Raw genomic sequence first — 12,669 nt, forward strand, 5'->3', positions numbered from 1 at the left:
GATAAAGATTAAAAAGGAAGTGTTTAAGGGTATTATCGAAGGGGGGGGGGATATCCAACTCTTACATATTAGGCCTTAATTGACACGGGGGTTCTGGGGGAAGGGATTCTGAATTAAACGTGGGGGGAGACAGTAGGTGTTAAATTATGGCTGGTATTTTAGTTAGAGAGGGATTGACCATTACATTGAGGGGGGTATCCAATTCTTGTGTATTACTATTGTCTTAGACTGTTGCGGAAATTCTGGTGTGGAGACTGAGAATTATTTTTTTGGAGGAGGCAATGCTGTCTAAAATTAGCATGGAAATTTTGGTGGTAGGATTAAGTATTAAATTTAAAGGAGGAAATAGGAAGCTCTTGATAAAGTGTTAAACCTTAGATTGTCAAGAGATTTCTGTCGTTTAGAGAGAGTTCGAACATTAAATTTTGGAGACTGTATTTAGCCATATTGTATGTAGTACACGTTTCCGACCCCAAACGTGCCAAAAGAGAAGGTGAAAAAGACAAAATATCTCGGGATCTTAAGGAAGTATTGACACCCCATTAAATTAATATTCTTGAAAGCCTGCAAAGAAATGGGCGTAAACATGTTCTTGCTCACTTCACCCGCAATCACGTGTTGCGAGAATGCGTGTTTGGCGCTTTACTGAGGTGAATGTGAAGTTTCATACTATAGCTGCATTACAAGACATAAACGAAATTCTCGATATTCATTAATAACATCACTCCTTAAAATATAATGCTTAGTGTTGGTATACTGCTTAATTTAAAGCAGGTGCATGATTTGGAAATATATCGAATCCGTATTTTTAAGTTGTCACAGGAAAATTTTAAATTTGCACTGAAGATAAAATCCAAGTAATTATTGTTATGGATTATGGTTTGTTACTAAAATAATTATATTTACCCTAGGAAAACGGGGGGGTGAGGGTGAGTTCTTTGAAAGAGGAACCCTGTTATATTATCGCCCTGAGGTTAAGAATTTCTAGCTAGGGTTCTGTAATGTCTCGTGAAACAAACTAAATCTGCTATACGGCTGGAGCATATTATTTGGTTTGCCAAGGTTGAATTATTCTATCTTTATCTTAAGTTGTGTAACAATTTGTGTTAAATACTCAAATTGAGTTTTATAAACCCACTCAAAATTACTATTTATATGCATATTTACATATTCTAATTTACTACATTTAACCAATCAATGTGCTAGCTTTAAGTTTTTTCGAAAATCGAACAATCAAAAAATATGGACAATGTAACATGGTATTTCATTCAAATAGACATCAACTATTACACATTCATCCAAACTATTTTCGGGGGTTTATGAACGATTTTAGGGGTGGTATTGAGTGATGGGCACCCCTGTTTAGGGAATAAGGGCAGATCAAGTATAGTGTTCTGTAAAGCTAAGAAAAAGTTACTTTCGGTAGACACACTGTCGTAATTAAATACTTTGTGGGGATTACGATATGGTTTGAGGGCGCGAATGATGTTTTTGTGGGGGGCACATGATATAATCTGGGGGGACGCATGACATGATTTTTGGGGGGAATGTGCCATTGGCTTTGAGGGGGTGGGCACCTCTGCTCTCCATGAAGGAAATAATATCCTGCAATTTTGTCTTCATACTTAGGATTTTCACTAGCAGCCGTGAGTGATAACTTGCATTATGCAAAGTCTAAGGAAAAAACTAAAAGCACAACACTATAACAAAGCAACAAAACAGCACCATAACACAACACAACTAGTTAAAAATAATTAACCCCGCACGTGGTTATGGAGCAAAAATAGTGAGAGGCGCCTTGCAACTACAAGAAATGTAAAGAAAATGTGGCAACAACGTCTGAGTGCACGCGCTTATCAGGAGCGGCTTGGCTATTGTTTGCTATTATTATCAGTGTTAAGTTTTATAAAATGGTTGCCGATGGGGACATAATAAACGCGCGGACTTTACGAACCGGGGCACCTGCCTGCAACTGAATTGTAACCTTGGTGGCGCGCAATGAATTTGATACGCGAGACAGCCGCCATAAACAAACTAAGATTGTGGAATAAATAACGGTGCTGTGGAGTAACAATGCATTCTAAAAATAACTTGAAACAATGGTCAACACTTTTCTCGCTTGGTCTGCACGTGTATCGCGACAAACCGAAAAGTTTCTCGCTAACCAACTTTTTCGTGTTACGGTCTGATGATTTATACAAAATATCCAATGTATATTTATATATAACTCTCCTCGTAAGCAAATTAATTCACTCAGGCGAAGAATATCATATCTACAAACATCATAGATCCCGTAGAAAAAAAACTGGGGAAGTTGTTCAAGCGGTTTGATATTTATGGCTTTTGACGTATTTACTAGAAAAAAATTAAGCGTTTGCAAAATTGCATAATTATGAAAAATTCATATCACATGAATTTATGACAGGTTATATAATGCCGTCAGTAAATAGAGCATAAAAAACTCCACAGGATAATGATTTCACTGTTTGAAATTTATGACTTTTACATTTTGTAAATTTTGTAACATCTCGCAACGCAGCGGTGGAAGAGAAGGACAGAGCTATTGGCAAAACTCATGTATTAGAGAGAGAGAGAAGTACTCCATTTACTTACATACTGACTTTTAAGGTTGAGACACACTATAGACCACAAATATCTATGAAACTCACCGCATGTACCTAGATTATTAGGATATATATTTTTTAGATATTTCTCATTGTTGACTTAAAAACACTAATGTATGGATGCATTAATTGCAACAAGTTTAGAAGACAGGAAAATGTACAATGTCTCTCAAACGTTTTAGGAAAACGACATTTTAAACTAGGCAACCCAATTTACACAAGTCGTTGGTGGGCTGCGTGTAGAGTTAGGCTCAATTTCAGGGTTGCCACATGCAGAATAGATATTTATGAAATACGCGAAAGATATAGAAAAAGCATTATTGTATAAAATTATAAAAATATCACTACTATATCGCAAATGAAAAAAATCTTTCTGAAGGAAAAAAAAAATGTTTTCTAGTATTTCATCCTTGATGACTCTGCAGAAAGAAAAAGAGGTGAGAAAAAACGAAAGGTGGCAAAAGAAGAGGGGAAGAGAGAAAGGGGAAGAGGAAAAGTAGAGGAGAAGAAAGAGAGGATAGACGAGGAGAGAAGTATTGAGAAGAAAGGAGAAATATTCGAGGAGAGATGAGGAAAATGGAGCAAAGAAGATAAGATAGGAGGAAAACGAGAGAAATGGAGGGGAGGCGAGGCGACGAGAAGAGGGGAGTGGAGAGTAGAGTAAAATAGAGAAAGGAAGAAGAACGAAAAGAAGAGGAGAAGAGTGCAGTGGAGTCTGAAATCGAAGACAGGAGAGGAGATAAGAGGTGTGGAGAAGAGTGCGATGGAGACAAGATGCGAGAAAAGTAGGGAAGGCAATATGAGATAAACGCTAGAGGTGAAGGAGAGGAAAGAAGAAGGAGAACGAGAAGATAAGAACAGAAGAGACTGTAGACGATAGGAGAGAAGAGGTAGTTGCAGAAAATATCGTCTCTGGGTCAAGAATTGATGCATTAATCAAATTATCGCCATAAAACATTCAATAACGTTTTGAAATGTATTGGAGAATGTATTAGATCGGTGCAAAATGCCTTTTGGCTGAGTACAGAGCAAGAAAAAATCTTCCACGTAAGATCTTCGATTTTACCTGCGATTATATCACTAAAAGCATCAATGCAATTTTAATATTTATAAGAATTATCCAATTCTTCTCGGTTCGTTGAAATGCAGATTTTGAAATTTAATATTTCTCTCCCCCATCGTTAATTCCAAAACTGAATCATTCTGATTCACACGGTGTGGACAATGAACACAGTGGGATATGTCTAAAACTTACGAAAATTTTCTGCCACGGGAGGGGTTTGAACCTACAATCATCAGCTTGTAAACCCTTAACGGTAACCACTATTCTACAAACTTTCGCTCCTGAAAGCAGGTAGGAGCTACCCAATGTTAAATGTATATGAAAAACTCTACTCCTACATGTAATGTGCAAAGAATACTTGTTTGTAACAATGAAAACGAAAGTACGCGTAGTACGAATGGGCGAAAACATTTAATGAAGAATTGCACATGATAAAAACTTTTCAGTCGATATTTGTGGATATTTGTGGATATTTCGGTGTGAAATCTCCCTTAGAGAAAAGTACGCAAATATAAGAGAGTGTCTGAAACGTGGAATATCAGTTAGTTAATCTGCTTTTGCGGGAGGAGGTGCTAAAATGTATCTGGAAACACTGGAAATAATCATGCATTGCTATTCAATCTGGAGTGAAAAATGTGTTGAATGACGCACGCTATGAAGTGATTGGTGGATATCTGGACTTGTTTACCGAAAAAGAGTGTTTTGGAGTTCACTTCCATATTCAAAACTTGATTTTAAGAACAGAAATGGAGCAAAACTAAAATATTTAGAACAGAATTAATACGACCTGCTGTTTAGAATGCTTTTATTTTCTTGGAATGCATCAAATGAACTTACAAACATTTCTATTCAATTTGTTGTTTTATGGAACTTTCATCAGATCTTTAACAACGAATTTAAAAGAATCACATTAATAAGAATAACAGCAAAGAGCATTTAAAGTAAACTTATCTATATAAGTTAATGATGCATTGAAACATGTAAATGAAAGAAAATAGGTAGGTAATATTTTCATTCCAAGAATACATGAAAGAAATCAGATGTTTCGACCAAAAACCAACAACTACTTGCAAGGTTGTATCAGTTGAAATATTTAAAGTATCATAAATTTGATGCATTTTCTTTCCTTTGAAAAAATCTGTTTGCAGACAAATCTCCTGGCTTTGATTCAGCCCAGAAATCAATACAATGTTTTGCAACAGTGCAAAACCGCTTTTATGATCACATTTTCTACAAGCATGGAAGTTCACACGCACATCTCAACAAAATCCAAATATTTTATTAAAAGTTCGTATCGTGCTTGGACTTTTACAACATGAACCCTCCTCGAAGCAAAAATTAAAATTTTAAGAAAGAGAACTTTAAAAAATGTGAGACTCTCATTAAATAGGTTAACATTTCTTCAATTTATTCCTCCTGCACGTTTAGAGCAGTCTCTGCACGAAGTGAAATCAAACACCGAGGCCTCTCATCAATTATTCCAGACGTGCTTAATCGATGAAAACCACGCCAATGCCGCACCGAACGAAAATATTTCTAAAATTGTTTAAAAATAATTGTCTAGCTGCGCCGAGAAGTGAGACTCGATGAAAAACTTAGAAACCAAAGCGAATTTTCTAAACTAATCTCTTTTTCTGATTCAAAGGCGTCCGGAAAGATATTCTCCCTCGTAGAATAAGAAAAAAATATCTGTATCCCGGCCACAAGACAGAAATGTTGTTTTGACAAAATCCTGTTTTCTTGCTGGCCACAAACAGAGAGGGCCGCAGTTTCTTCGTGGGTAAACGTGGCAACAGATGGTCACTGCCATAAAGGCGGTCCCCGCACGGTTCTTAGCTTGGCTGGATTATACTTGTTTCACTTCTCCCTGTCATTTGTATTCCACATATCGCACAGGAGAGCCCTGTATCTACATATTTTCAACTCCCTTTTTTCCAGTATTTTTCTACTTACACATTTCTTACCTTGTTAATTGCGTGTTTTCGAATTTTTCTGCGTTTTCTCAGTTTCTCCTCTCGTTCTCTCTCTCTCCCTTCTAGCATTTCTTTCTCTCTAATCTCCTTTCTCTCCTCGAACCCTGTCGCACTCACCAGCTGTCTTTCTCTTCCACTCTTCTGCGCTCTCTCTTTTTCTCTAATCTCTCGCTCTCTCCCCTTCCTATCCTCTACCCTTTCTCATTTTTATATTCTATCTTCTCTCTCTCTTACCATCTTCCGTTTCCCTTTCTCTCTCGTGTTCCCTCTCCCTCATTCTCTGAGTCCCTCTCTTCGTTTGTCTCTCTTTTTCTCTTTTTCATCTCTCCCTCTGCCTGACTTTTTTTCTATCTCGCGCTCATCTTTTATACATTCATTATGAATAACTAACAAAGAAATATACTCTAATATCTGAGCACATCATCTACACTTATGATCTGTGGCAAACAGGAATCAACATTGAACGGGTTATGGAATGATCGTGCATTACACCTAGCTTGTTTATTCTTCTGAAGTATAATGTATTATATTTCAGTGTTTCAGAGTATTAACAGTTTTGACAACCGTATATACCTGGTATTTTTGTGGCATTAAATAGTTTACATATTTGAAAATGGAAATGTTAGTTATTGAACTTTGTCTTTCTCATTATGATTCGTAAATATCAATATGTCACTTCAAGTGACAATCAGTGGCGGCGATTGGGAGGGGGGAAGGAGGGGACCCTGTGACCTATAGCTAAGTATTGTTTACCTAGACAAGGCAAAGTATCCTTGCCCCCCAGTTTTTGCACCCAATTGCCGCCACTGGTGACAATTATTCAATTTTAAATTCTCCTTATAAATAATTCTGCCGTGCACTTGTTGAAGTTAAAGAACAACAATTCCTATTATTGTTCCTGCTCATTCTACATAAGGAAATTCTTCACTTGTTAACAATTGACTGCTCTTGCCACCAAATTATGGCCAGGTTGTTTCTATTGAATTCAGTCCTAAATAATCCTGTAGTATAAGGAAACAAAAATCATTGTCATTGGTTAATCTCTCTTTCTGTGAGGCAAACAATGAAGAATCAACAATCCATAATTTTTAGCCTTTAATCCCCAGGAGATAAATAAAGGTACAAATGGATAATTTCATTAACCGAACGACGCACTGCGATAACTCAGTAATGGACAATCATAGGGAGGTGCTGTTTTGAACCAAAATGCATGGTTTGTGTAGCATAATCTATTAAAACATCTTTTCTAAAAAAAAGTCCAGTTTACGGTAAAAATTTAATGAAATCAATAAGAATTTTGACAAAAAAAGAAAACAACTGAATGTTCAGAAAAAAACGGCATTACCATTATTAACAGTTTTTTCTTTTCAGGCCTTAGTGATCGTATGCGGTTGTTGGAAAGCTAAATAAAAGATGGAGGAGAAGTGCATTTTCTGCGGTGAAGGCGGGATGGTGGACATTGACACTGAAAAGAGGGTTAGAGACTTTGAGGAAAAGAGAAAATATGGGATTGGGGGGAAAATTGAGGACGTTAGTCATGTGCGAATGCATGTACAGTGCAGAAAACGTTATACCAGACATGGAAATTACGTTCCAGTGTCTCTACCTGTAGGAACAAATGCAACAAAACCCCTCCTCAGAAGTGACCTACATCCCTTCGAGTTTAAAACGTGCTGTCTTTATTGCGGGGAGACGGTTGATAAGGAAGCTTGCAACAAGCACACACATCAACACACAAAAATATGCCAAATGAAAACTTTACAAAAAAGTTCAAGTATTCGGAATATGTGCGCAAATAGGTGCAACAAGTGGGGGAAAATAGTTCTAAATCGCATGAATAGCGAATATGACCTGATTGCGACCGAAGCGCAATATCATAAAAACTATGATGCACGATTTTCAATCGTTGGTTCAAGTATGCCAGACGAGCCATCTGAAAATGTGGTCGGAAGACCTGTTGACGAGTCCAAGTTAGAGGCTTTCAATAAATTATGCAACTTCCTGGATTACAACGATGACTGCCAGTACCTGCTGTCTGACCTTATGGAGATGCTCTTAAAGTTCAGTACCGACAGTGACAAGTTATACAGTGAAAAGCGTCTGCGGGAGCTTTTATCAGCACGCTACGGCAATACTGTTCTTATGTCATCCAGCAAGAAATGTTTCGGGACTGTTGTTTCTTTTAGGCCCGTTGCATCGACGATTTTAACGGACAAGTGGTACAGCGACAAAAGAAAAACGCTGTCGAAGAAAAGAAGAAGATTATAGACGCGGCTATTACCATCCTCCAAGAAGAGATAGGCTCTAAAGTTTATGATTGCTCGACATATCCAATCTACGAAGAAATATCGAGAGGTGGAGAAAATCAAGTAGGTGAGATGCTCACTCATCTGATTTCTGTTCTAATGAAACCAGTAAAAGGTCCACCTTGCAATCAGAAGGTGTTGAGTGTTGATCACTCTATCATTTCTTCGGTGCATCCATGTTCATTTGTGTCAGCTGTGCAGGTTGAAATTGGAGTGTTTCTTCATAGGCTTTTCCGATCAAAACATCTAATTAACCTTCTGCATAATTTAGGCTGCACTGTTTCCTACAGTGAACTCTGTAAGTATGAAACTTCCGTGACAATGAACACTTCAAGTGAAGTTCAGAAACATGGATTTGTGCAGTTTGTCTTCGATAATCATAACACTCGCACTGTGAATGGACATGGAACCTTTCATGTGATGGAAGGTTCTCGTGTTCCACGACCGAAGATTATACCAACGGCAACTGTTGTTGGAAAGTTTGGCTTCATCCCAATCGTCACTCACGACCGGCCCAAGAACCATGGATTGAATCGCCTGGTAATGGAGGACGTCCTCTCCCTGGAATTGCGGCCGATGGATGCAGAAATCGAACCGCATACCAATGGATTTGGATGGCGGGTCCCAAGTCAGCTGAAGAACCTCATAGGGGATGGAGTGGTTTCATGGAGATTGCCACAGGAAAAAGATCCTACGAAAAGTCAGCAGTGATACCCTCGCCCTTCGTCAATCTTCAACCTTCTAACCCTACCTCAATTAACACCTGTCTTCGTTTTGCGGTAGAAGAATGCAGGAAGCGGCAAAAAAGGTGTATTGTGACATTTGATCAGCCACTTTTCATAAAAGCCATGGATATAGTCTATCAGGCAGACGAAACTGACGAGCTGTCCAAGGTAATCGTGAAATTAGGTGGATTTAATCCGCTTATGAGTTACATGGGTGCGGTGGGTAAGATCATGGGTGGCAGTGGTATGGAAGAAATGTGGGGTGAGGTATTTTCCAAGAACGCTATTGTCCACATGGCTAATGAGCATGCTTATCCAAGAGCATTACGAGCTCATTCGCTGGCTCAGGCAGCTATCGCTCATTTCATTTTGGAGTGTCGTGAGGAAGACGGACTTTTGATCAGCTCTGACGTCCAAACTCTCAGGGGAATTCACAGTGAGGTGTTAAACTTATCCTCCTCCGGAGAATCTTTCCTATCCAAAGTCAAACCTTTACTGAGTGATGTATCCAGTGCGATGAAGACACTTGAAGAAAGAAGTCGTACTGCCAAATTATGGCTGCAGTATTTCAAGCAAGTTTCTATAATGCATGACTTCGTGAGAGCGGAAAGAACAGGCGACTGGAACCTTCATCTCTTCTCCGTTCAACGCATGTTAGTTCTCCTCCATGCAGCTGGCCATATTCATTACGCTAAATCAGCCCACCTCTACCTCCAGAATATGTCTAAACTTAAGAGTACGTTGTCGGATCAAGAGTTTGAACGTTTTGTCAGTCAGGGTTATTTTGCAGTTCGGCGATCGGATAAGTTTTGGTGCGGCGTTTGGACGGACATGACCGTAGAGCAGGTCTTAATGCCATCTATGAAGGTTAGCGGTGGCTGACACAAGGCCGAAATATGTCTGACAGCGTTGTAGCGCATTGGATTTGCACCATGCCAGGAATTCTCCAGGTGATGGAAGCAGTGGAAGCTTTTGCAGGAGTGACAGGTGAATTCTCCGACCAGCACATTTCTTTATCAAGATCGTGGCAGACTCGAGATACCAGTGATTTGCGGAAATTTTTAGTTTGGCTGCCGAAGAGCTCATTTCCCTGTCTTCAGAAATTGTTGCCGATGATAGAGTTAATCGTGACTCAGCCGAGGAGCTAGGCGAAAATGCTGTCAAAGGAATCGTGAGAAATATATTTGCATTATACACTTTTTTTTCAGTAATAAGTTCCTTCTTCCAAAACTGAAACGTTTGGCACCAACAGCACCTCCCTATCATTGTCCATTACTGAGTTATCGCATTTATTCAAAATTTAAGGGTGTTCCCCATGCAGGATTTTTTGGGATTTTTTCGGGGAAGTACAGGGTGATCTAAAGAACGTATTTCAGAAGGAATCAGCTTTCTAATAATTATTTCCGTCTCCAATCTTATTTTACCCATACTAGTATGTAATATTATGTTTCTACAAGTGCAAAGGTAGGAATTGTAGCTTTCCTGGGGACGTGATTTGAAAAGGTGTTCTCGGGTTGCCAGCCAGGTTAAATTGGAGTTAGCTTCTAAGGTTTGAAGCTAACTCTTCATGAAGATAAGAGCAATGTATGCCCTCGAAACGTTGGAAGCTAAAAGACCTTCTGTAAACAAACGGTCTCACCAATTCGATGTATCACTCCGCGTCAGCTGATTCATGACCGCAATCATCTGCTGTTACTCTCATAGTTCGCTGCACCTATTCATTTTATATAAGAGCCTCTGAATGTGAGAACCCGCTCTCAAAACATCAGACGAATATGCAGCCGCATACATTGTTACTCTCCCGGTCATTCTCTCTTTCATAACCCTTAAAACTGCAGACACTGACACACCACTGCACTGGGATACGAACTTAACCACTTCATTTACTGGTTTCTCAGGATACCACTGACAGAACGTTACATAAATATTGAGTAGAATCTGTTTCTCACCCCTTTTCAAAGGCTGTCCTTGCTGGTGTTTTGAAAACAAGCTCGGAGAACACGGAGACTTTCCTGCACGCATAGAACTCGGCATGTTATTTTTCTAAGGATAAGTCAGGCAATATTACTAAGTTGCACTACTTCCTTGCTGTTCACATGATTATTTTTAGAAAATAACCAATGTTATAAAATATCATTATGTACACAAATCTCTAGGCTCGGGTACAATGCATATTACTACAAAATGTTCACACTTACCTTGCCTTTCCATGTCACCAAGTAATTTTACGAAGTGCAATATATTTGGCGGAACAAAAATCGTTATTAGGATGCTTGTCAAAGTTTCCAACCGCAATAAATGTACGAACTTTTTGTCTTGTTTTGATCATCATCATCAATATATTTATTGGACTTACAGCAATGCATATGGCTGTTTATGCCCATTATATATTTTATTTACATAAGTTACAATTTACATAAAATCTACAAACAAATTTCAAATACACTCCTATCTATATCATCCTTAGAAATATACATTACCATGTTATATCATTTTGTCTAAAAAAATGCAATTAAAATATATTCAATTCACATGCAAGAAAGAAGCCAAATTTATGGGAAATGATTACTGGTGCAAAGAGTTAACCATAAAGGTGAAGCAATAAGTAAAAAAAGAAAAAGCATTGGGTTTAAAGTGAGACGTCATTTGCGGCAGCGTATCCCATACTACAAATTGGCTGTTGTTTTATCTTAAGTAATGAATCCTTTAACAAAGCTGGATTTTCGTGTGGATTATTTTACTTCTATGAGTTTGTAATGCTTTCTGCATACAGGTGGTTTTGTTTACAGAAGGTGTCAGGGTTTGTGATTTGAACTTTAACTCCAATTTAACCTGGCTGGTAAGCCGAGAACAGCTGTTCGAAGTGCAAAGGTGCTTGTTTTTAAGTAATCAATTTTTGTTTTATCTCTCTCTTATTTCTTCATAACTTTTACCATGTCTGAAAAGGGAAAGTGTAATGTCTAATTATTACTGTCATGGAGAAATATGATTAAAATTGCATTTAGCAACTATTCCTAGGAAATTCAAGGGATTATCTTTCTATATTTTAGCAAAGCCATTGTGTATATTCAAATTGAAAACTAGTATTTAAAAATTTACAGTTGTTAAATATAACTTGGTTTAAATATTAATTTAACCTAATAAAAAAGAAGCATATGAAATAAGTATTAAAAGATTACCTTTCTTACCTCGTTCTCTTCAGATATGGAAGCTTTTGTAACATTTAGAAGTATTGTCACGTTTGAAGGCACGTCTGAAAATAGATTGATAACAATATACCTTACAATATACACCAAGTCGTTATTTCGGTAAGTTGTATACATTGATATATTTGTGTGAATCCAAACTTAGCGATTAAACCGTTTCTATCGTCAATATCTGAATTGTAACTAATATTTTATTTTAATACAAAAAAATGAAAGGTTGCATCTTGCCTACGAACCTTCAATCGGCCTAAATGATTCTCTAACCATGTGTTTCCTACAGAGGTTGACAATGTGTAAGATGTCAAATACAAATTAAATAACAACAAAACGTTATTTTTATTATCTTTGTTAGCTTCCCACCTTCTGTTTTTTCTTCCTTTATTTTTTCGTTCATATCCGGCCGTTAGTGAGAAAAAATTGTATTTCTGGAAACGAGCCGAAAATTTCATATTTTATCTACACACGGCTAGAAATTTTTTTTTACGTTGGGTCTAAATATCGGTATAAAAATACGAGGCCAAATTAAATGTTTCACACAGTTTTCTTTCAAGTGAGTTTTTTTAAAAAGTAGCACACAATAGTGTATTGCATTTTTTAAAACGCTATTAAAATTCAATTTTGCAATCTCATATTGAAATATAGTGCGTACATTTGCACGTAAATAACAGGAATTATAAAGAAATAGCTTTTGTTTCATGTGGAATTGTACATAAATGACTAACGTTAGTGGAGCTTTAATTTCGTAGAGTGTATGTTACGATTAGTTCGAAAT

The 12,669-nt window shown here is 37.6% G+C and overlaps 1 protein-coding gene across 2 annotated transcripts in view; it reads right to left on the bottom strand.

Moving 5' to 3' along the window:
- The window catches only part of LOC145992632 (glutamate-gated chloride channel alpha-like), a 52,019-nt gene that overhangs the window by 24,881 nt on the left and 14,469 nt on the right, over positions 1-12,669 (bottom strand). Inside the window, exon 3 of one of the 2 annotated variants that reach the window (XM_083129001.1) lies at positions 11,880-11,944. In XM_083129001.1, coding sequence (XP_082985127.1) covers positions 11,880-11,944 — 65 coding nt within the window. Of the gene's footprint in view, positions 1-11,870; positions 11,945-12,669 lie in introns of both variants that reach the window. The other variant, XM_083129000.1, reaches the window with a different exon arrangement.

The sequence above is a fragment of the Lepisma saccharinum genome, chromosome 9 (assembly GCF_977018435.1).
Source record: "Lepisma saccharinum chromosome 9, izLepSacc3.1, whole genome shotgun sequence".
NCBI lineage: Eukaryota > Metazoa > Arthropoda > Insecta > Zygentoma > Lepismatidae > Lepisma > Lepisma saccharinum.